At 37.2% G+C, this 22851-nt stretch overlaps 2 protein-coding genes and 1 long non-coding RNA gene across 3 annotated transcripts in view; all 3 read right to left on the minus strand.

Moving 5' to 3' along the window:
- The window catches only part of LOC140976672 (uncharacterized), a 20413-nt gene extending 13925 nt beyond the window's left edge, over window positions 1–6488 (minus strand). The window contains exon 1 of the long non-coding RNA XR_012175270.1: window positions 6071–6488. This is a non-coding gene — a long non-coding RNA (uncharacterized lncRNA). The remainder of the gene's footprint in view (window positions 1–6070) is intronic.
- On the minus strand, window positions 2536–4705 carry LOC140977405 (uncharacterized). The gene is made up of 3 exons (XM_073442151.1): window positions 3835–4705; window positions 3163–3740; window positions 2536–3075 (listed from the first exon to the last, which is right to left on the minus strand). Exons 1-3 carry the CDS (start codon window positions 4703–4705, stop codon window positions 2536–2538), a joined length of 1989 nt encoding a protein of 662 aa, XP_073298252.1.
- Window positions 6489–7183: 695 nt separating the features above from the next.
- LOC140976671 (serine carboxypeptidase-like 27) lies at window positions 7184–11343 on the minus strand. The gene is made up of 9 exons (XM_073440925.1): window positions 10565–11343; window positions 10382–10477; window positions 9644–9736; window positions 9453–9538; window positions 9105–9362; window positions 8455–8582; window positions 8272–8367; window positions 7943–8048; window positions 7184–7569 (listed from the first exon to the last, which is right to left on the minus strand). The coding sequence occupies exons 1-9, from the start codon at window positions 10941–10943 to the stop codon at window positions 7426–7428; spliced, it is 1386 nt and encodes a 461-aa protein (XP_073297026.1). The 5' UTR covers window positions 10944–11343; the 3' UTR covers window positions 7184–7425.
- Window positions 11344–22851: the final 11508 nt, after the last annotated feature.

Consider the following 22851-nt stretch of genomic DNA (forward strand, 5'->3'; position numbering starts at 1 on the left):
CTCAATTCATTACAATGGACCCCTATTTATAGCCAAATTTGGGGAAACAACCATAAATAAAATATTATTTTTTACACATAAATCTTCATTGGTGTTCCAAAAAATTATATTTTAATACACATCACTTTTGAAAATCTTTCCATCCAATTTTGCTTATTCACATAAAATAAAACATGTGGATAATTGAGTTATTTGAATTGTGGTATTTTTTTTAACCATTTGACCAAGTAGTTTGAGAGATATGATCAAAATATTAGAGCATGGTAAAACTGCCACTCCTTTGGTAACTTTGTTTGTTGCTTAATTTGATCCCAATTGTGAGAAGATTTTTATCTCATGCTTGTCACCAATATTGTAGATATTATCATCAACTTTCTACAGGTCCAAGAATCATCTTAATCCCATTTGCAACGCAAAGTTTATTCTTATTTTATCGAACATGTAAAAATAGTAAAAACTTATAATTACACAACAACTTATTTTTTATACAATTTATTATAAAACATATAATATTTAAACATTTAATAAAACAAAAACTATAAATTTATATTATAAAACATTTAATTAATGTACAATTTTTATATTTATCACACCCCCNGCATCATGAAAATATTTACGAAAATGTTATTGTTTAAAGTTTATGCATCTTCATGAAAACGATATTTTAAGTACACGTATTTTTCACTGTTGTATGTTATCTGTATATGTAGTACTTGTTATCAAGATTATGGTGTGTTGAGTCTTTAGACTCACTAGGTGTGATTGATGCAGGTGATTATGATAAATATATTTATGGAGGTCTTGATGGTTGATTTTGCTGGACTGAAGGTGCACATAACCCGAGGACCGACGCTAGTTTTCCACACTAATTATGGTTTATGATTTCAAGTTACGTTAAAGATATTTTATGACTTTTATTTATTTATTTATGAGTGATTTTTGAGATGTTATAGTATGGGCTATACTTTTCAAATAATGTTTTTAGGTTGGTAAAACGTTTGACGATTTTATGCTTTAAAATATTTTCCTTTTGGTTTTTAAATGTTAGTTGGATGTTTATTTTTAAAATGGTGACAAGATATTTTAAAGTATTTATATATATATATATTTTAATTAGGGAGATTAAGGAGAAAAAAAAATTTTAGCACGATTTAAGAAAATGATTAAGCAGACGTCTCATCTTTTCAATTCATGAATGTTGTTGCATTGTGAGGGTGAGAAAAATTTTATTTTCCTACTAAGGCATCGCCTAGTAGAGGAGCAGAGAGCAAGAGACAAATTTTATTTTCCTACTAAGGCATCGCCTAGTAGAGGAGCAGAGTGCAGGAGAAAAATTAAATTTTCCTACTAAGCCATCGCCTAGTACAGGAGCAGAGTGCAGGAGAAAAATTACATTTTCCTATTAAGGCATCGCCTAGTAGAGGAGTAGCATGGAGGAGAAAAATCACATTTTCCTACTAAGGCATCGCCTAGTAGAGGAGCAGAGTGCAGGAAAAAAATTACATTTTCCTACTAAGGCATCGCCTAGTAGAGGAGCAGTATGCAGGAGAAATATGACATTTTCCTACTAAGGCATCGCCTAGTAGAGGAGCAGAGTGCAGGAGAAAAATTGAATTTTCTTACAAAGACATCGCCTAGTAGAGGAGCAGAGAGCAAGAGACAAATTTTATTTTCCTACTAAGGCATCGCCTAGTAGAGGAGCAAAGTGCAGGAGAAAAAGTAAATTTTCCTGCTAAGGTATCACCTAGCAGAGGAGTTAGAGGGTGAGTGTGTTGAATTTTTATTTTTCTGCTAAGATATCACCTAGCAGAGGAGTTAGAGGGTGGAGATGTGGAATTTCTCTTTTCCTGTTGAGGCATCGCCTAGCAGAGGAGTTAGAAAGCGAAGGTATTGAATTTTTTATTTTCCAGCTAAGGCATCGCATAGCAGATGAGTTAGAGGGTGAGAGTGTTGAATTTCTCTTTTCCTGCTAAAGTATCACCTAGCAGAGGAGTTAGAAGGTGAGGGTGTTGAATTTTTATTTTCCTGCTAAGGCATCGCCTAGCAGATGAGTTAGAGGGTAGGGGTGTTGAATTTCTCTTTTCCTGCTAAAGTATCACCTAGCAGAGGAGTTAGAAGGTGAGGGTGTTGAATTTTTATTTTCGGTCTAAGGTATCACTTAGCAAAGGAGTTAGAGGGTGGTGGTGTTGAATTTTTATTTTTTCCTGCTGAGGCATCGCCTAGCAGAAGAGTTAGAGAGCGAAGGTATTGAATTTTTTATTTTCCTGCTAAGGCATCGCCTAGCAGAGGAGTTAGAAGGTGGGGGTGTTGAATTTTTATTTTCCTGTTAAGACCTCGTCCAGCAGAGGAGTTATTCACCTTAGTGATTTAAAAGCATCGAAGATAAATTCGGAAGAAGCAGTGAATACAAATGTAAACATCGCAAATGTTGCATAATACTACGGAAAGTAAAGCAGTGCAGAAAATAACAGAATATGGCCCGAAGGCATACAATGTTCGCGTAAATAAAAAATGACATAAGTAAAGGAGCTCGGTTTAAGAATCGGGGGGGAGACTCGCTATGAAACCCTCAATGTTGATGAAGTCAGTAGGTGCGCCTGGCGGAGGATAGCCCTGGGCCTTGAAGAGGTCGACTGCACCCTCGAAACCCACCTCCAAGTCGTGAAAAGCTTTAGGGGCGCAGATCTCATTGAACTCCTCTGACTTGAGGGATTCTTCCTTGAATGAAGAGGCTTCGGAAGCGTGTTGCGCCCTGGCATACTTGAGGTCCCTACGGATTTGTGATGCTTCAGCTAGAGCATTCTTCAACTCTTCCTTCAGCCTCTGGTTCTCCTTTACGTGATCCTCTGTCAGTCGCTGAAACTCCTGTTTCTCTTTCAGAAATTCCTGTTTCTCCTTCAGAAGCTCGTCCCCTCGAGCTTGGGACTCCAAAAGCTCCTTAGCGTGCGTCAATTTCATCTCGTCAATAGTAGCCTGGAGCTGTTCACGGAGAGCCTTGCCCTCGCGTAAGTCTTGGCAGGCGATGAACCTGATATCATTGGCGCGCTCCATCAGCTCCCCGGCGTACATCATGCCCTGAATAAGATAGATAAGAGTGAAAAGACGACAAGAAGATCAAACATATATTGGACACCAATCTAAGGACTAGAAGGAGAAATATACCTCAGTGATACTGCTACATGTCCGGCGAGTGAGTTCAGACAACCCCAGTGAACTCATGAACGCTGAATCTGCGTCGAAAGGAAGCTGATACATTATCTTCTGAGCGAGAGGAGTAGGACCTCGACCCACGATGGCCGAATCCGAGGTGTATAGAGGATGTACCCCCGACTCAGGGATAGGCCCCTCATCTGACTCGAACCCTTCTAGAGAAGAGACCGATACAACTGAGATCTCAGAAATCTTACGTTTACCATGCTGTGGGACCGACGGGCTAGGATCAATGGATGCCTTCTTCTTACCGGAGGGAGGTGGAGACTTGGCTCGAGGAGGCAGAGAGGAGGCTCGCTTTGGGGCAGAGGAGGATGAGCATGCCTTTTTCTTCACAGCAGTAGGGGAGCCAGCAGGTCTCTTCGCCGTAGTAGAGCAAGAACCTGTTTTCTTCTTCTCAGCAGCATAACAGTCTCCCTTTGTGCCCATCGTGACTGCTGGAACCACTGACTTCGGGGGAGCGGATGATGAACTCCCAGCCTTCTTTTTCGCAATCTCGCGAAGCAATTCAGCATTCATGACTCTAACACCTGCAAATAAAAACAGTGAACTGAATGAGAATATTGTCAAAGAACGCAATAAGCAAAAGAGAGACAGAAAGGGTGAAGAGATGAGAATATCTACCGGCGTCCTCCTTTAGCTTAATTTTCGCGGGACTTAACCCAGCATGACACAGGAGATCTTCAGATAGAAGTTGGGGAATGCTAAAGCATCGGTCTCCTAATGCACTCATTATCTCCAGATACTCCTTATCCTTCTTGTAACCCTTGGAAAGTTCAGGCTTGGTGAAAGTAGGGTACCAATAGGTATAACAAGTCAATTCTGTGGGTGGCTGGATATAGAAGAAGTATTTTTTCCAGTCCTTAACATGACTAGGAGCCCCCTCGAAAATCTTATGGCTAGACCGAGAAGTCACATAAAAAGGTCCTTCTTTGGATCTGGACAGAACTAAGAGGTAGGAGGAAGTGGTGCAACTCAAAGGGAGGTCTAGGGCCCGGAATAACACAGCGAAACAGCTTATCAACCGGAAAGCATTGGGCGTGAGTAAACCTAAATGCACCTGATAGTACTTGCTCAATTCTTGAAAGAAATCGCACAAGGGGAAGCGGAGACCCGCATCAAAATGATGCTGAAAGAAGATATAATAGCCCTTAGGGGCTAGATAAGGCCGGTCCTCTGGACTAGGAATAATGATCTGATGGGAAGAAGGAATGTGCCACAGAGAATTAAGTTTTGACTCGCTACCAGGAGGGATATGGGATGAAAAAAGACCGTACCATAAGTTATATGCTTTATATATGTTCATTTTTTGAGCCACGTGACGAACTTCCTTACCAGGACGATTGTGGGTGGTGACATCCTCCTCACGGGAATCGAGGGTAAATTCAAGATCAGCTATGGAAGTCCTACTCTGGCTAAACTCACTAGATTCACTAGACCCGCTAGACCTATCGGAGCCACTCGAGGAACTGAACTCGGAATTGGAAGAAGACATAAGTGTTAAGGCAGTCAAATAGGAAAAAGAAAAAACTGACCCGGAGGAGACGTGCAAAAATACCCAAAAGATAGGTCCGCAAGGATGTCCGCGCGGTAAGCGAGCTCAGCGAGGGCGAGCATGCGGCAGGCGGGCTCGGTGAGGTCGAGCGTTTGCGCTGCAGGGGCGAGCGCGGGCACTGCGGTGAGGCAAGAGCGAGCGTGCGCGCGGCAGAGGCGAGCGCGGGCACTGCGGCGAGATCGTGTGCGCGCTGCGGCGCGTGTGAGCGCTGGGGCGCACTACGGAGCGGCCAGCGTGCGCGCGGCAGGGGCGAGCGCGGGCACTGCGGCGAGTTGAGCGTGTGCTCGCTGCGGCGGGGGCGAGCGTGCGGCGGGTGTACGCTCTGCGGCGCGCTGCGGCGAGGGCGAGCTTGTGCGCGGGGGCGCGCTGCGGCGGGGCGAGCTTGAGCACGCGAGGGCAAACGTGTGCATAGGGGCGCGCTGCGGTGGGGCGAGCCTGGGCGCGGGAAGGCGAGCGTGTGCACAGGGGCGCGCTGCGGCGGGACGAGCCTGGGCGCGCGGAGGAGAGCGTGTGCACGGGGGCGAGCTGGGGCGCGCGAGGGAGAGCGTGGGCTCGGGCGCAACGAGAGCAGCTCGGGCGTAGCGTGCGTGAGTGTGTGGTGTGGTGGCTTGCGCAGGCTAGGGAGAGCTAGTGAATGAATTGCAGAGGAAATTGAGTAGAAGAGAAGTGAGAATGAAATAAGGAGGTGACATGTATTTATACGGGAAACACGAACCAAATCTTTCCTTTCAGAACAGGATTGCGATTTGATATCTTTCTTTTCAGTACAAGATCACGATTTGATTTGTCTCCAAATCTTCTGAAGAGCTTTTGTGGGCATTGCCTGTGATTTTCGTAGTTGTAACATCGTTCGTTAACGACAAACGAAATTAATTTTTCTGGCATGGTACGTCCTCATCGCCGATAAACCAAGGACAACACAATTAATCGAACTTTGAACCTACGATTCAGTTCGACTCGAAAGGGGGAGGCTGGTGATACCTAATGGATGAGCCCATCAAGATCCGGCCCATATATAGGGCCCACAGGTGAAGGGCCCATGACAAGCCCATGTATTCTCATATAAATACCAGGTTTGAGCGTACGGTTATTTCATTCACTATATTGTTTTCAGCAGCACCCTTAGCTGCTCCTCCCATATATCCTCAGTCTCTGACTTGAGCGTCGGAGGGGCTACGTCGGGACAATATCCCGGCCCCCTTCGAATGATTTTATTCGTGATTTCAGACTCAGGGTAATTTCGAACCTGCGTCTGGACTAGTGACACTTGCTGAAGCGGACCCTAAAATTTCCCGTGAATATCACCTAGAATCAGATGCTAAACCTTCCCCATCTCGACAAGACATACACAATTTTCATATCACGGTCGCAAACACCTAGTACGTAAGCCGTGATACCTTTCCTTGTTCTATACCTAGCACCCTAACATATCCCGGAAGTTAGTTAACATAAAATATTGTAAACTCTCATACCTATGGAATGAGTATAATATATCCTTACTAAGTTTACATAATCATATGGTGAATAAATAAATAAGTGTGTTGTAAAAGTTTAACAAAAAAATCCATACCTTAAAATATTTCCTATTTTCATCCTATCTCTCAGCTGGTACAGACACAGGTTTGATAAGAAGGTCACGATACGACTTAATTACGGATGATAATACATCATAAATTTTTTTTAAGTGTGCCCACTATGCATGTACTCATGTCCAATAACACGATTTTTCTTGTGATGTCCTTGAATTGCTAAAAACATAGCTACATTATCTCGTATGCTTATGTCTGGAATCATTCAGAACTCACACATGCTCTATCAAGTAAACAATATCTTGTAATGCCACCAGAATCTATACGAGCCTTCGTCATCCATCTTCCGAATCATTTTAAAATTCATTACTTAATTATCAATTTAGAAAATTTTATGCCCACAATAATTCACACATTTGGTTAGAAAAATCATTTGCGTCATGAAAAGAGAATCTACTGAAGAAGAAAGGACCAAGAAATCGCAATTGCTTCACTGACTGTATTAATTAAAGATGTAGAAAATGATTGATCAAAACATCAAATCTCGCATATTACATGAAAATCTTCTTACAGAGGTGGATTCCTCAAACCTCTATTTTACATGCATCTCAAAACTTGAAATCTTATTTACAATAAATTAATTTGATGATCAAGTTAAATTTGGATATTGCTAATTTATTCGATGGGAACCTGGCTGCCTGATGAGAGCAAGCTTTTAGGAAAGTAGATCGGGTGTTGGACCGACGACCCCCGTGGATGTTTGTCGAACCATACCTTTCTTTTGTTGATCCATTATGCCTTGAAGAAAATCACACAAGTAAAAATACACCTCATTTCGGTGTGACGGTCTAGTAGAGCTATTACTTACACGAGCTCATATATTCAACTCTATATAATAAAGATTGTACATATTAACCATATACCTTAACATTAAAATGTTCACACAAATGATTGACTGAATGCATTTGAATTAGACTATAATTGGATCAATGGAAAACATGAAATCGGCATGAGATTATAATTTTTTCATATTTCCTATTTCAAGAAACTTAGAATGCACGTGTAAGTTGATCATCCCAAAGTTGAGCAGGAGACAATGAATCGATGTTTTGTTTAAAAAGCCTCCCTAATTCAGGTAGGCATAGGCTTGTCCTCTAAAAATGATCTGAAAAGAATGAAAGCTTGTCGTGGACGATGAAGAGGGACTTCATGTCCAGCTCCTGTTATAGTCACTAATGTCAATCCTTTGTACACTTGGCTCCATCCACCAACAACCTGTATTACATATAGCAGAAGAAACACAACCGATAGCGAGTCAAATTTACATAATGCCAATTCTCGGGATAGAACTACCCGTGTTTCGAAAGGGGTCAGTGTCATGTGGAATTGTATTTTTAGAGGAATTATAAACGGAATCTAAATGTTTGGGCACACGTGAGAGGCAGGGTGTATAAAACTCTATTTGTAAAATGCAAACTAAAAAATCTCAGGGGACGGGAGAGAGAACTCTATTTTAAAAACTAGTACATGAAGTTTTACCTATGCGTGCATAAAATGCTTCCTATGTTATAAAAAAGTCAATAATTTGAGACACAAACAAAACAAAAACTCAGGAGTGCCCAAAGCGTGGTAAATTCTACTCACTAACCTTTCCATTATCGTACCACGGATACCAACTTCGAACCGTCGGAAGCTTCAAAGCATCGATTGAATAACGTGTTGCCGTGACAGGAACAACTGAATCAGTATCACCACTGAATGTGGAAACAACAAATGGTCATTATCTGTTCATCCATTACAAAGGACAGCCAAGCAGATATATTTCACTCATAATTTTTCTTGAAATATAAGTTTCACAATTCCAATTCATCGCCGCATATAAATTCTGGGCCATCATTGCATGACATATAAAATATCCAAAATCAGCCATGAAGGGAGAATCCCATTTAGAAATGGAGAAGAAACTGGATTTTGTACCTGAACACCCAAATCCTAAGACCAGAAGCTATAAGTTCTTGATAAATAGGAAGCATGGATAGAGGAGAATCGGCCCAATAATTACCAACTACGTCACTGCAAATTGAAGAACTCTGATTCAAATAATGGTCGAAAATTTTGTGCATCAGTGCGTAAGCAGAGATCACAGAGTTTTAACATCACCTGCATGTTTTCCATGGATAGGTAACCCCTGTCACATTAGCATGGAATGCCTTCTGAACATCAGGGAGATTGAAGTAAAGTTTGGCATACTTTTCGGTACATGGATCGTATCCTCTCCACATCCATGGCTATACATGAAAAGGGAAAATGACTTGGAAAGGTCAAAAAACAACATCAACAATCATTAGAAATTTAAGGCATACATCATGAAAGCGAATTTTATATTATTAAATTATGATTCACTTATATATGTTTTATGATATTTAATCATGTAAAAGATCATTTATTATATTATCTCAATACATTTAACCTATATAAAAAGGCGATGATTGTAATCTAATTATAAGATATGATAAAATATTTAGCCATTTTGCATTGTGTGGTGAAAGCATGTTGTCTGGCTGAACCACTAACTGTTGTTCTTCATGGTGTGCTCTCTTCGATAATTTTTAAAACTACTCAAAATTCAATGATAGGTTTTAGCTTGGTTTCGGTAGTTGACTTAATGAGACTATGAGAGTAGAATCGATAAAAGGCTTGTTGTGGGAAGGAACTTATGGTCTTCACTATAAATATGATACACATCCTCACATGAGCATCGCATGTAAATTCATGCAATTTAAAAAGTGTTTCAGAATAGGGTTACTTACATAGTGGCTCCTTCGGCGATTCAGTGAAGAAGTCCCGTTGCAAGGGAGAGTGTAAATACTGTACGGGTCAATTTTTCCCATCTCTTTATCCGAGATATCAAGATATTTAAGGCACTCAGTTGATGGATGAGTCGCGGATCCTAAGTCACATGTTATGCGTAGCATTTTGTAAGTTGAATCTGAAATTAAACCATGATTCCACCAATACTCAAAGGTGCCGATATAGTCATGGTAATCATCGGTGACAGCATTTCCCACCTGATTATTCACGTTTATAAACATAGAGAATAAGCCAATGTTTCTGATATTTTATTGTTGTGACTAAAATATAACTATAAAATCTAATACCATGAATCCCTTGAAATTGATAACTGGATTTTGAATTCCCCTGTTTCTTCCATACACAATTTGAGATAATTGAGGAACATAATGCCCTGAAAATATGAGTAGAAAGGCCAGGATTGATGTATCTGCTATTCATTGACCAACTGTTTCACATTATTGACTAGTGTATTCGAAAAGACAGCACAAGTTCAAACCGGCATAGCTTTCTCCAGCGATATAAAACTCTCTGTGCTTGTACTGAGGAAATCTTTCAAACCAGTTGAGCAGGAAAACATATGCATCTTCAGCTACAAATTCATTACACCAATATCCAAGACATTCAAAACCAATAAATTAAAAACATAAGCAAATGTCAAAGAAATTCATGGTTCTTTCTGTGGCGCACAATGCTATCCATTTACACACCAGCTGCATTTTGCACCGTTAAATCATGCAGAGGGTCACTAGGATTTATTGTGGGACAGCAGTTATTAAGCAATGTTGGGGAGCAAACTGCTGCCCTGTTTGTCTACTTATGTGGTGATAGATTTAAACGTGGCACTTGAGAGGTTATACGATTAAAAAAAAATGAATCGTACCATTAAAATCAGCTACAACGTTTGATACAACAACGAATAATAAGTCCTACAACCGACATAAGAGCCATTATCTCATAGTCAATTCCCATGAGTTGTAGATTGGTGTCGTTGTCAGAAGAATGATTGTTAGGAAGCAACAATTATAGATGCACGCCTACACGACACTTGATTTTGGCAGGTATAAGGTATAAAAGATGTGAGATATGATGTAACTGTCAGTAATAGTTATTGGTACAATCCAAACATTCTGCAATTGCACTCTGATGTATTTCACATATCACAGAGTAGAAAAAACATATTTCCTTGTCAGTAAAGGACGCATTCTTAAGAATCTCAGATTCCTGGGATATTTACCTGTCCTATTATCACCAGCAGTGTACAAATCTGATGAAGTATTTGAATATGAAAAGCCAACACCGGCAGGAGACTCTACGAAAAGTAAATTTGCCACTGCCAAAGCAAATTAAAACAATCAAGGGAAACAGAATAACATTAACACCAAGTTAATTCAAAATTTCACATAAAGATCCTACATACAATAATTCCAAGAATAAGGATTGAGATAGAGGGTTTTCCCATCAGAATTGATCCGAAAAGGCCCGATTTCTTCTGAAGCTCCATAACCTATAGAAGAACAACCAGGTCCTCCATTAAGCCACAAAACCAATGGCCTTGAATCAGGTCCTCTATCTGTAGGTACCTCGGTCAACCAATAAAATAGTGCTCTCCCAGCCTGTTGATTTACAGTTACATAACCAGAATACTGATTGAATCCAACATTTGATGGTTCCCCAGGTAAGTGTTTAATCCTATCATTTTCTTGATCAATACTTAAAAGACAGTAACATTTTCCCACAAAAAATAACAACCCGAAAAGGCAAATTACACATGAAACTGAGTGTGTTGAATAACCCATCACATTATTCAGTGAAACGGCTTTTCAAAAAGATATAAAGAAACAAAACCCAGAAATCAGAAACCTTAAGGTGCCTTCTTTTCATTTTTCATGGAATTTAATAACAGACGAATGAGCAATGGGCTTTGTCTACCCATAGAAACCATACGCAGGTATTTATGATGATATTATAAATCTGACAAAACTCAGAATCACAAATTCCTAAAATCTTCTGAGATTTCAAGAAAGGTAAAAAAAACACAAAAAAGAGTCAGCTCTACAATTATAGCAAACACAGCTGACAAGCACATGCATTGTGTGCCCAATAAAACAGGGAAAATGACCAATGAATTGAGCGGTAAAAACACCCATAAATGGCCCAAATTCCACATATATAATAATATCATAAAGAATTCATGGGTTTCAACGTTTTTGGGTAAAGATTCCGTTATTTAACAAAAAATAATAGATTTTTTTTTTTGGTTCCAATTATTGTACCTCAGTGGCAGTGGACTCAGACACTTGGTAGAGAAAAGTCAACCTTTGTCTTAATCACCATCCGCACCGTCACATACTAACAAAAAAGGAAATCGAAATATATATATATTAATAATGTGAATTTATGTCGAAATAAATAAATGCATTCGCTTCGTCTGCATGAGCTGATATGATGATCGATCAATTTTACTTGGGATCAGGTCATTTTAATAAAATATATTAAGTTGTAAGCTGTTTATTTAAAAAAACAAAAAATAAAGAAAAAATATATTCGATATTGCATTGAATCATGAATTGTACCTGAAAAAAATAAAAAAAAATCAATAAAAAACTATCAACTGTTAATAATTTAAAATTAATTGTTAGTTTCAAAACACAAGCGTCATATTAAATAATGGAATTTCTATAAAAACTTCATTCGTCTTAATAAATGGCATTCATCATAACGTAATCCTAAGAACATTTTTTTTATAAATTTAAGGCAAAAACTTGTGTGAGACGGTCTCACAGGTCGTATTTGTGAGACGGATCTCTTATTTGGGTCATCCATGAAAAAATATTATTTTTTATGCTGAGAGTATTGTTTTTTGTTGTGAATATGGGTATGGTTGACCCGTCTCACTTATTACGATCTGTGAGACGGTCTCACACGAGACCCACTCTAAATTTAATTACTCCATATAAAGTAAATAATGGTAAGTAAATAATGGTAATATTTCTTTTAAATTTAATCACAGAAAATCAAAGTTCGAATTATTAGAAAAATTTCGAACAAGAAATCTTAACTTAATTAAAGTCTGCCCAATATATGAAAATATCATTAATATTTTAATTGAAGGAACAAGTTTTCACCTAAAAAAACTTAAAAAGTCAATTAATTAAATTTCAAAATTCTGGAACCTATTTGAACCAATGCTTTTTGGGATATAAATCAACATATTTTCGACCTTCCTTATGAACAAGATTTAATGACAAACTAATCCCAACCAAGGCTACATCAATATAATATAAAGTAATAATGAAATTGAAGAACAGAAATACCAGACTTAGAGAACAAAAGATTAATATCGAAATCTAGATCCACTTGCAGTTGTCGTGCTTTTTATATTAAATTTTTTTGAAATTGAACGATGAACACTCGTATTAGTAATAAATTATAAATCACTAAACAAAGCTTAAAATAGATTAGATACCTAATACCAAATAAGAAAGATTTATTACAAAAATTCCATGTTGCTTTTATATTTTCTCAATTTTATATGAAATCTGTATTTTGGCATATATAAATTTCTAAAAAAGATAGATATAAAAACTGCTTTTACTATTTTTTTTGGACAATGTAAATGTAATGTAATGTCTTTTAGATTTAAAAAAAAACTAATTCGGAATCCAAAGAATTATGAATGAAATTTTCAATGATTACTCAAATTTCTGCATAGTATGTATTAATGATGTTTTAATCTTCTCGAAGAATATAGATGAACGTTTTAAACACCTAAAAATAAATTTATATTACAAAACAAAATAATTTAGTAGTGTCTTAGTCAAAAGTGTGTTTATTACAAACTTAAATCATATTTTTAGGATATTACATATTCCAAGGTACTATGACCCCTATCGAAAAATCTCTACAATTTTCAAACAAATTCCATGATAATAACCTTGATAAAAACCAACTTCCAAATTTTTAGGAAAATCTTAAATTATGTATTAGGTTTCTATTAAAATATTAACAAAATATCAAAATCTTTGGATGATAGGCTCAAGAAAAATCATTTCCCATGGACTAATCAGCATTGAAACTTCAACTAAATTTTTATTTAAAAAGCTACATTTCGAAAATAAAGGTTTACAAACATGCATGCAATAACTGCTGAAACCCACACATTTTAAAATAAGAGAAATCCAATACTGAAAATCACAACAGTTAAAATATTTTCAAAACTCATGTCGAATCATAAACATAAAAAAATACATAGTATGAAAATGTCCAAAACACTCCTATCTCATAAACATGATGTGCGGAAGAAATAAGGTCCACGGGTTAGCGTGTGCACATCCAGCCCTGCCTATTCAGTCTTCGGCGCCTCCAATCTCCTGATCAATATGCTCACCTGCATCATTCACACCTAGTGTGTAGAGTTCAAATTCAGTACACGAAATACTCATGCATTTATTTAAGTGTTAAATCATTTAATTAATTTAAAAATGATTTGAGTGATGCGTGATTTATGAAATTGCATTATTTTAAATTATTTATGTTTATGTGATGCACGTTAAAATGTTTTCTTGAGTTCATGTTTCAGGCGATTATTCGATGCGGGATCGAGGAAAAGAGACCGGCGACGATTTTGGCCATTTTAAAATGTGGTATTTTATTTCAAGTCAAGAAAGTGGCATTTTAAATGATTTATTTAATTTTTAGCATTTTAAAGCTTAATTTAATTATTAGGTGATTTATTAGATTTTAAAACTTTTAAACTTTATCACATGGTATTTTATTTAAAATTTAAGGGGGCTAGTAGATTAGTGGGGAATTAGTGTTTTTATTTAGCATACTAATTGATTATTAGAATTTTATTATCTTAATTCAACCCTTAATAAACAACCCCCCCCCCCTCCCCCACTAACTCACACTCACACGTTACAATTTTACACAGAACGCACGCACACACACACTTTTACACACACACATACACATTTTCATTGCATAGCCTTTCATTTCAATTTTTTTGATAGTAGAGTTAGGGTTCTTTGAGATATCAGCAGCCACCCCCTTCCTCTTCAAAAATTGCAGCAACTCTCGTCCGTTTCTTCAAAGAAATCGTGCACGTTTCGTCCCAGATCAACCCTCGTATCCTTCCCGCTTCGGTGTCGTCGTTTTAAGATTTTTAAAGATCAAGGCATGTATATTCTATTGTTTCTACATCGATCTCGTTATAGTATATGTTTTTATGATTATTATGTGTAAAAATTCATGTATGTTGTGCAAAGTTTGAGCAAAAATTGGTTGGATCGATTTTGAAACGATTTTGTATCTAAAAACCCAAAATCTGCTGTCATTTCGTGTACTTTGCATTTTTGGTCGCTTATCTTGAAAAACTTTCACCATATAAAACATAGTAATTTTTGATACCTTCGATTTGACAGTAAATTCGTAATTTTTGGATAAGAAATGAGTGAGTTATGATCGTTTTCATGGGACTGCTAAAACTGCTTTTTTATAAAGGGTTCTTGATGTGCTATTGAAGTTATTTGTTGCTAGCTTCGTTGGGAACCGTTGGGTGATCGCTACTGCGTTTAGGTGTATGGAGTATGATGTTGGGATGAGTTTTGATGCTTCGTTTCGTGTCGATAGTCCTTGGTTGCAATAGAAGTCGTAGGAAGCATTTGGTGTCAAAAATTTGAGTTTATGGGTTTCATTGCGTTGCGTGCGGTGCGTCGTTTCTTTGGGGACGTTTGGGGCGTTTTTATGGAGTCGAGTCAGTGTGATAGCGTCTTAGGATGAGTCTCGATGGATTGGTTCACGATTCGTATGATTTGGTTAGGAGTATTAAGCTTCAAATCGCGGATTCCAGTGCACTCGACGGCCGAGCGGTAACTTCTTACCGCCCGAGTGCCACTCTTTCTGTCCGAGGCCAGAAGACCTGGCGCTCAAGCAGTAAGATATTACCGCCTGAGCGCGGGGCTAGTTGGAGGGAGGTTTGGTTTTCATTTAGCTATAGGTTTCAATAGTGAGTCCATATCTTTTATTGTTTGGGAAATGTTCACACATCATTTTAGAGTTTGTTTCGGTGTTTGATGTCATGGTTAGTATGATTAAACGAGGTCAAGTCCCGAGTGCTCTAGAATGTCATAAGCCACTTATTTGCTTCAGGGTTGAGTACGAGTAGTACGTCTAACTTATGAAAACTAAGCACTTGATAATGTGTTAGTAAGTGCAGCAGTGGCTCCAAGCGATATCCAACGAATCCCTCAACGCCATATATTAGTATGTTCGACGTGCAAAGAAAATATTTTATGTTTTTGAGGTATGCTAATTGTATTGTGACCAAATATGAACGGGTTTGGAAGTCCGTGAACATGGCCGAGGACCTCTCCACCCCGGTAAAATATGACCGGGTTTAGATCAGGATTTGAAAGCGGTAAAGAATGACGAGGGACCAATCCACCCGGTAAAGTATGACCGGGGATTTCATGTATGCGGTAGTGGACATCCCTACCAGCCCAGTACTGTGGTTTAGTCTGAGCAGACGCATTTATATATGAGTCACTTGCTTTGAAACATATCTCTGCGCAAAATGATGAAGTTATGCATGTTCAAGTATGTATGATGCAAGCATGTTTATGAAAAGTTTTTATGATGATGGTACGTCTATGTTTATGTTATTACGTTCAAGTTTCAAGTATGTACGCTCTACTTTAAAGATGCATGTGGTTTTATTATGTATTACTTGTTATGCCCAGTTTATACGTGTTGAGTTTTTAAACTCACTAGACTTGATTGATGTAGGTGAGGATGAGGATGAGGAGACGAGGGGTGGGGACCAATGAGCCGGCTTGGACTGCGTAGCAGACTAAACCCGAGAACCGCCCATTTTTTAAAAATTTATGAATTTTGTTTCAAATACTCTGATTTTCATGTCATTTCTTACGATGTTTTAAACGTTTACTATTCGCAAACTTTATTTGTAATCTTTTTGTTGCATACATTTTGGACGAACAGTTTATCTTTATCGCATTTTGAAGGTTTATTATCTATTCAAGAAAATTTTTATTTTTCCGCAAATTTTAAAATAGTTTAAAAGTACGGTACGTTACATAGTGAGTCTAAAGACTTAACACACCTGTATCGTCATAACGGGTACATATACATAACCTGCAACAGTGAAAAGTACTGTAATCAACATACATTTTATGATCTTAAAAGCGTAAATGTAAACATATCGTATAAAAGCATAACATGTCAAAACTTGTCTCATCAATATCATCATATACATATATATTTTCTTGATTGAATTCAGTTCCTTAGTTGTTACTTTCGTATCAGCTCTATCGTATCAGCTCTATTTTATGGATCTATCTACATGTAACCGTAGTACCCGACGGCGGGGACATCAGCGACAGCATTACCTGCCCACTGAGCCTTGGCCTAGTATATCATCGTATACATATACATATTAGTGTTAACCAACTTCCATCTTTCAAAACATGCCATCATATTCATCACTTATCAAAATCATGCATATATGTAATTTTTTTTGAAAATCAAGTATACAACGTATTTTTCATAAAAAGTCATAAACATGATAACATAAACATTTAAAACATGTTAAGACGTGTTTAGGGCACTGCCAGAACTAAAAACTCGACTCGGGTGCAAAATGACCATTTTGCTTCTGGAAACCCTAATTGACCAATTTACCTTTAGACCTCAAAATTTCGACTTGAAGCCTACCGAACTCCTTAAAACACCTCAAAACATAATAATAAGAATTTTTTAGATGTAACTCGAACCCCTTTCATAACTTATACGATTCGTTTTAAAAGCTTGGACTTGGTCTTGGTTTTAACCCGGATCAACCCGAAACTCAGCCAAACTTTTCCAAACATAAACCATGCCTTAACTGTACCATATCAGCCCTTAAACCACCTATACAAGACCACTTATGACCCTCGAACAGAACCTGAAAGTTGCTGGAATTTTTCTGCGTGCATACACCGAAGCCCTAGTTGCACCCATGACCTCGTATACGATCCTAGACCAAAAACCAGTGTGTCTAGCCCTTCACCAAATATCCTAAAACCATGATCAAGCAGAGGACTCACTCCTGGACCAACCAAACCCACGCCTACTGCCAATGCAATCAGCTACACGTGAGTTACCCGAAAACAAGCAACACCCGATACTACATGACCCTTGCGCCTCGACTGACTCCTAGATCATGACCAGCAGAAGATGTGCCCTCCTAGACCACGTCTCAAGCCCCCTTAGGACTGTAACGTGGCTCGGTTCGACTCCCCAACAGCTGGTCCCTTTCCCAACGCCCGATCTAGCCACAACCATCATATAAACAGTCGAGGATCGATCGACCCTCACCAAGACTCGAGTAAACCTCGACTCCAGCACCTTGACGCCACATATCTCATATTGTACAGTCCTTAAACTCGAAGACTTAGCAGCCCCTTGCATGAAAGTCGTGGAAAAAATATGAGTACGAGTCAAGCGTATGCATATTCCGTGACAAAACGATGCAAAAACGATACAACATAATAGATTAAAGGATTTCTTATGCATAAACACACAAATCAACATATAATGATGTGAATGATGAGAAACGGGGAAGAAACCTTTTGAGAAACTTCGAGAAAACCTAAGAAAAAGGGCTGCTGAAATTTTGAAGAAAGCTGCTGGAACTTGGAGGGGGCGGCAGCCATATGGAGGTAGGGAGATTAGGGTTTTAATGATATAGGTTTAGATATAATAATTAGTGTATTATGGATCCTTAATTAAAATAATGAGGTTAGGTAGGATTTTAGGCCTATTATACATTAAAATAGTCCCATTTGGCCCAAAAACACTCCCGTAAAATATTTCATTGTGCGACGTTATAGAAAATATTGCCCGAACCCTCAAAAAGTCCCCCGACTCGCTAAAATTCGCATGCCGTCTTAAAATACGACTCGGCGAGTAAAAATACTCCACCAAAGCCCATTTTCGAAAATCACACTTAAATACACCATATATTAAATAATTAAAACTAATTATTTAATAAAAACATTTTTCCTTAATTATCCCCGATCTCCGTTCTTCGTTTGAGCGCAAAAACTACTAAAAGCCCTTATGCATGAAACTTTAATAAACTATGAATTAAAACACATACCCAAGCAATAAACATGCATTAAAACAATTTAATAAAATACATAAAGAATTTGATAACTTGCATGCATGTGGTTCACGTGGACCTTCAAATTTTCGGGACATTACAATCTATCCCCTTAAATTGAATTTTGTCCCCGAAATTCGCTTATCCTCAATAAACAAAAAGTTTAGCCTCTTAATTCTAGTTTCCCAATAATCCACGCATCCTCTGCGCTACTTTGATAAAATAAGTGTTAAGCTGTCCTTATGTCTCCTCAATCCTAAATAAATTACCTACAAAAATCCTCGTTTACTAATTGCAACTTTAAACGACTTATGATGACTTAGTTTTATTCTACAATGATCTCAAATTTGGCCTTTCTCGCAACTCCTCATACTAGGAATGGATGTCCAAACTTATCGCACTTTACTTTTCTTATACAATTCTCATAATGTTCATCAACCTATTACATTATCATTTATGCATTTCGACTTAAGAAACCTTAGCACCAAAATTTACTGATCGACTTCTATCCTCGGTAATATACTTAAAAGTTAAGCCTTATCTCAACCCCATAATACTATTAGCCTAAGATCTTTGAATCGAATCTTTATCTTACGACACCAAACTTGCGTAACTTAACTATTTACAAGTACATCCCAAATATTAAATTGTTGCAAATCTTAAACCTCGAGTAACACTAATCCATAAAACCCAAATATACAATATCGATCTTCTACCTATATAATAAACCCTTCTAGCATCAATTACATGCTTAAACCATTTTCTTCTCAATTACAATATAGTTGAAGCCTAAGACCTTGGACTTTCCTCATTGAAACAAATGTCACATTCTCAGGTACCCTTAATGCTTAATTAGTACTAATGTACAAAACTTAATAAGTTATCTCATGGTAGCATTAGACTAACTCTAATAATTCAACTTTACTTAAAATCCGTAGAATCCTAGAATCCACATATCAAGATTTTAGATTTCTTACTCAATAAAAATCTTCATATTCGTTCATTGGTAATCTATGCTGAACACAACTAATTCCTTTTTGTTTTTATTTTACCCAAAATTTTTGTATGAACACTTATCTCATAAACTTGAAATTCAAACTTACACAACCCAAGTAGTCTTAGATAACCTAACTCCAACACTCATATCCACTAAGTCCTAAGTTTCTTAATAACTTTCATAAAATTTCCTCAAGACAAGGTGTCCACCTTGCTTCTTATATGCGTCTATCAAGTAATCTAACCATCAATCATACCCAACTTTCTAGAAAAATTTAACCCTAACAAATGTATAATTTTAACTCTTAAGATCATGATTAAAATTTATCTACATCAAACCTTAAGTTCCAAAAAATAAGTTAACTTAATGTCTAATCTTATAACTTAACTAATTGATCAACTTTACCTTGAATTGTTATCACTCTAAATTCTTAATTTTCCACAACATTATTCTACTAACGCTTAGATTTTCGAGCCCAATATTGATTCATCCTACAATGCCCTTGATTACCATTCTTTCTAACATTATAACCTAGATGTTTCATGTAGAGCCCAAATTCAGTACACGTAAAAATCATACATTTATTTAATTGTTAAATTATTTATTTAAGTTCAAAATGATTTTAGTGATGCATGATTTATAAAATTGCATTATTTTAAATTATTTATGTTTATGTGATGCATGTTAAAATGTTTTCTTAAGTTTCATGTTTCAGGAGATTATTCGATGCGAGATCGAGGAAAAGAGATCGACGACGATTTTGGTGATTTTAAAATGTGGTATTTTAAGTCAAGAAAGTGGGAATTTTTAATGATTCATTAAGTTTTAAGCATTTTAAAGCCTAAATTAGTTATTTAGTGATTTTAGGATTTGAAAACTTTTAAAGTTTAACAATTGTGCATTTTATTTTAAATTAGGGGACTTTGTTTAGTAGTGGGAATTACCATTTTTAGTTAGAATTTTAATTAGCATTTTGAATTGTATAATTAAGCAATTTATTTCCCTAATTTAATCTAAACTCAGGCACACACACACACATTTACACACACCACACACGGTACACACACACTTCATTTCATCCCACTTCATTTCATTTTTAAGAGTAAAACTTAGGGTTCTAAGAGCAAGAACAACCGCCCCCTCTCTCTCCAATTTTCCAGCAATTCTCATCCATTTTGTAGCAAGAAAATCGTGCCACGTTCATCCTGGATCAACCTTCGCATCCTTCCCGCTTCGGTGTCGTCATTTCGGTAACTTTAAAGATCAAAAGGTATGTATATTCTATTGTTTCTGCATTGATCTCGTTATATTATGTGTTGTGTTGTGTTGTTTATTATGTGTAAAAATTCATGAATGTTGTGCAAAGTTTGAGCAAAAATTTGTTGTATCGATTTTGAAATGATTTTAGATCTGAAAACCCAAATTCTGCTGTCATTTCGATTTCTGCAAAAAACGTAGTAATCTTTGATACCTTCGATTTGACAGTAAATTCGTAATTTTTGGACAAGAAACGAGTGAGTTATGATTGTTTTTGTGGGACTGCTCAAAATACGTTTTTATGAAAATGTGTTCTTGGCGTGTTCTTGAAGTTTATTTGTTGCAGGCTTCGTTGGGAACAGTCTCGCTGCTGCGTTTAGGTATATGGAGTATGATGTTGGGATGAGTTTTGATGCTTCGTTTCATGTCGATAGTCCTTGGTTGCATTAGAAGTCGTAAGAAGCATTTAGTGTCAAAAATTTGAGTTTATGGGTTTTATTGTGTGGCGTATGGTGCGTCGTTTATGTGGGGACGTTTGGGACGTTTTTATGGAATTGAGTCAGTGCCATAGCGTCTTAGGATGAGTCTCGATGTGTTGTTTCATGGTCCGTATGATCGAGTTAGGAGGATTAAGCCACAAGTGTAATGATTTCCGTTGGTTTACCATTTTCATAGTCTACACGGACCCTGACATGGGGTCCATGCCCTTGTTTCTTTCGAGGTGTGAAATTTCAGAGTCTACACGGATCCGAAGCCAGACCCTGACATGGGGTCCGTGCCTTTGTGAATTCTGTAGGTTGAGTTTGCCGTGTCTTCCATTGCTCGGGAAATGATCACACTCCATATAGAGCTTGTTTTGGGATTCGATGTCATTGTTTAGTACGATGTTTAAACGAGCTCAAGTCTTGAGCGATTTAGAACGTCATAAGTAAATTGTCCTGGGTGGTGAGCATGACTTTTACGTCTAAGTTATGGAAGGTAAGTGCTTGATAATCATGTTAGTATGTGCAGTAGTGGCCCCAAACGAGATTCAATGAATCCCTCAACGCCATGTAAGTATGTTCGACGTGCAATGGAAAATATTTTTTGTTTTTGAGGTATGCTAAATGTCTTGTGACCAATTATGAACGGGTTTGGAAGTCGGTGAACGTGGCCGAGTACCTTTTCACCCCGGTAAAGTATGACCGTGTTTAGATCAGGATTGGAAAGTGGTAAAGTATGAACAGGGACCAATGCACCCGATAAAGTATGACCGGGGATCTCATGTATGAGGTAGTGGACATTCCTACCAGCCCAGTACTGTGGTTTAGTCTTATCAGGCTCATTTATGTATGGGTCACTTGCTTTAAAACATATCTCTACGAAAATGATGAAGTATATGCATGTTCAAGTATGTATGATGCAAGTATGTTTATGAAAAGTTTTATGATGATGGCACGTCTATGTTCATGTTGTTACGTTCATGTTTAAGTATGTATGCTCTACTTTTAAGTTGCATGTGGTTTTATTACGTATTACTTGTTATATCAAATTTATACGTGCTGAGTCTTTAGACTCACTAGACTTGATCGATGTAGGTGAGGATGACTTTGAGGAGACGAGAGGTGAGGACCAATGAGCCAGCTTGGACTGCGCAGGAGGCTAAACTCGAGGACCGGCTATGTTTTAAGAATTTTATGCTTGTTGATGCAAATACACTGATTTCTCGTTATCGTTTACGATGTTTAAACAAGTATTTTTAGCAAACTTTATTGTGATCTTTTTATTGCAAATATTTTGGATGAACAGTTTATTATTATCGCAATTTGAAGGTTTATTTCTTATTTAAGAAAATTTTTATTTTTCCACCAATTTTAAAAGTTGTTCAAAATACGGTACGTTACATTTCAAGGTTCTAATTATCCATTTAAGACTAAATCATCGAAAATTCCTATCATTTAAACTATTCAGTTCTCACTTATTGCTAAACAAATCCCTAAATTTCTTAACAATTGCAAAATTAATTCCAAATTTTCTCGAAAATTATCCACTGATACTTGGCGTTCCCAATTCCATTCTATGGGTTCCTCATAACATAAAGTTCAATAATTTTAAGCTTATTAATCACAAACTCAATTCCCGTAACCAAATCTTAAATTCCATCAATACTTAAAATCTCAAGTTAACATTTTTATGCTTCTTAAGATTGTCGAAGTATTCGAAACATTATTGATTATATAAAATCCTCAAAAATTAACCCAACTAGTAACCACGAACCATTAATATTTTTTTAGAAAACCTACATGCCCCA

The sequence above is a fragment of the Primulina huaijiensis genome, chromosome 5, assembly GCF_012295235.1.
Source record: "Primulina huaijiensis isolate GDHJ02 chromosome 5, ASM1229523v2, whole genome shotgun sequence".
NCBI lineage: Eukaryota > Viridiplantae > Streptophyta > Magnoliopsida > Lamiales > Gesneriaceae > Primulina > Primulina huaijiensis.

Coding starts and splice junctions, on each gene's coding strand:
- LOC140977405 (XM_073442151.1), bottom strand. CDS start 4,705: ATGTCTTCTTCCAATTCCGAGTTCAGTTCCTCGAGTGGCTCCGATAGG. Junction 3,741..3,834: donor TAAGCTAAAGGAGGACGCCG/GTAGATATTCTC, acceptor TTTTATTTGCAG/GTGTTAGAGTCATGAATGCT. Junction 3,076..3,162: donor CATGTAGCAGTATCACTGAG/GTATATTTCTCC, acceptor TATCTTATTCAG/GGCATGATGTACGCCGGGGA.
- LOC140976671 (XM_073440925.1), bottom strand. CDS start 10,943: ATGGGTTATTCAACACACTCAGTTTCATGTGTAATTTGCCTTTTCGGG. Junction 9,363..9,452: donor TCAATTTCAAGGGATTCATG/GTATTAGATTTT, acceptor GTGAATAATCAG/GTGGGAAATGCTGTCACCGA. Junction 8,368..8,454: donor TATCCATGGAAAACATGCAG/GTGATGTTAAAA, acceptor TTCAATTTGCAG/TGACGTAGTTGGTAATTATT.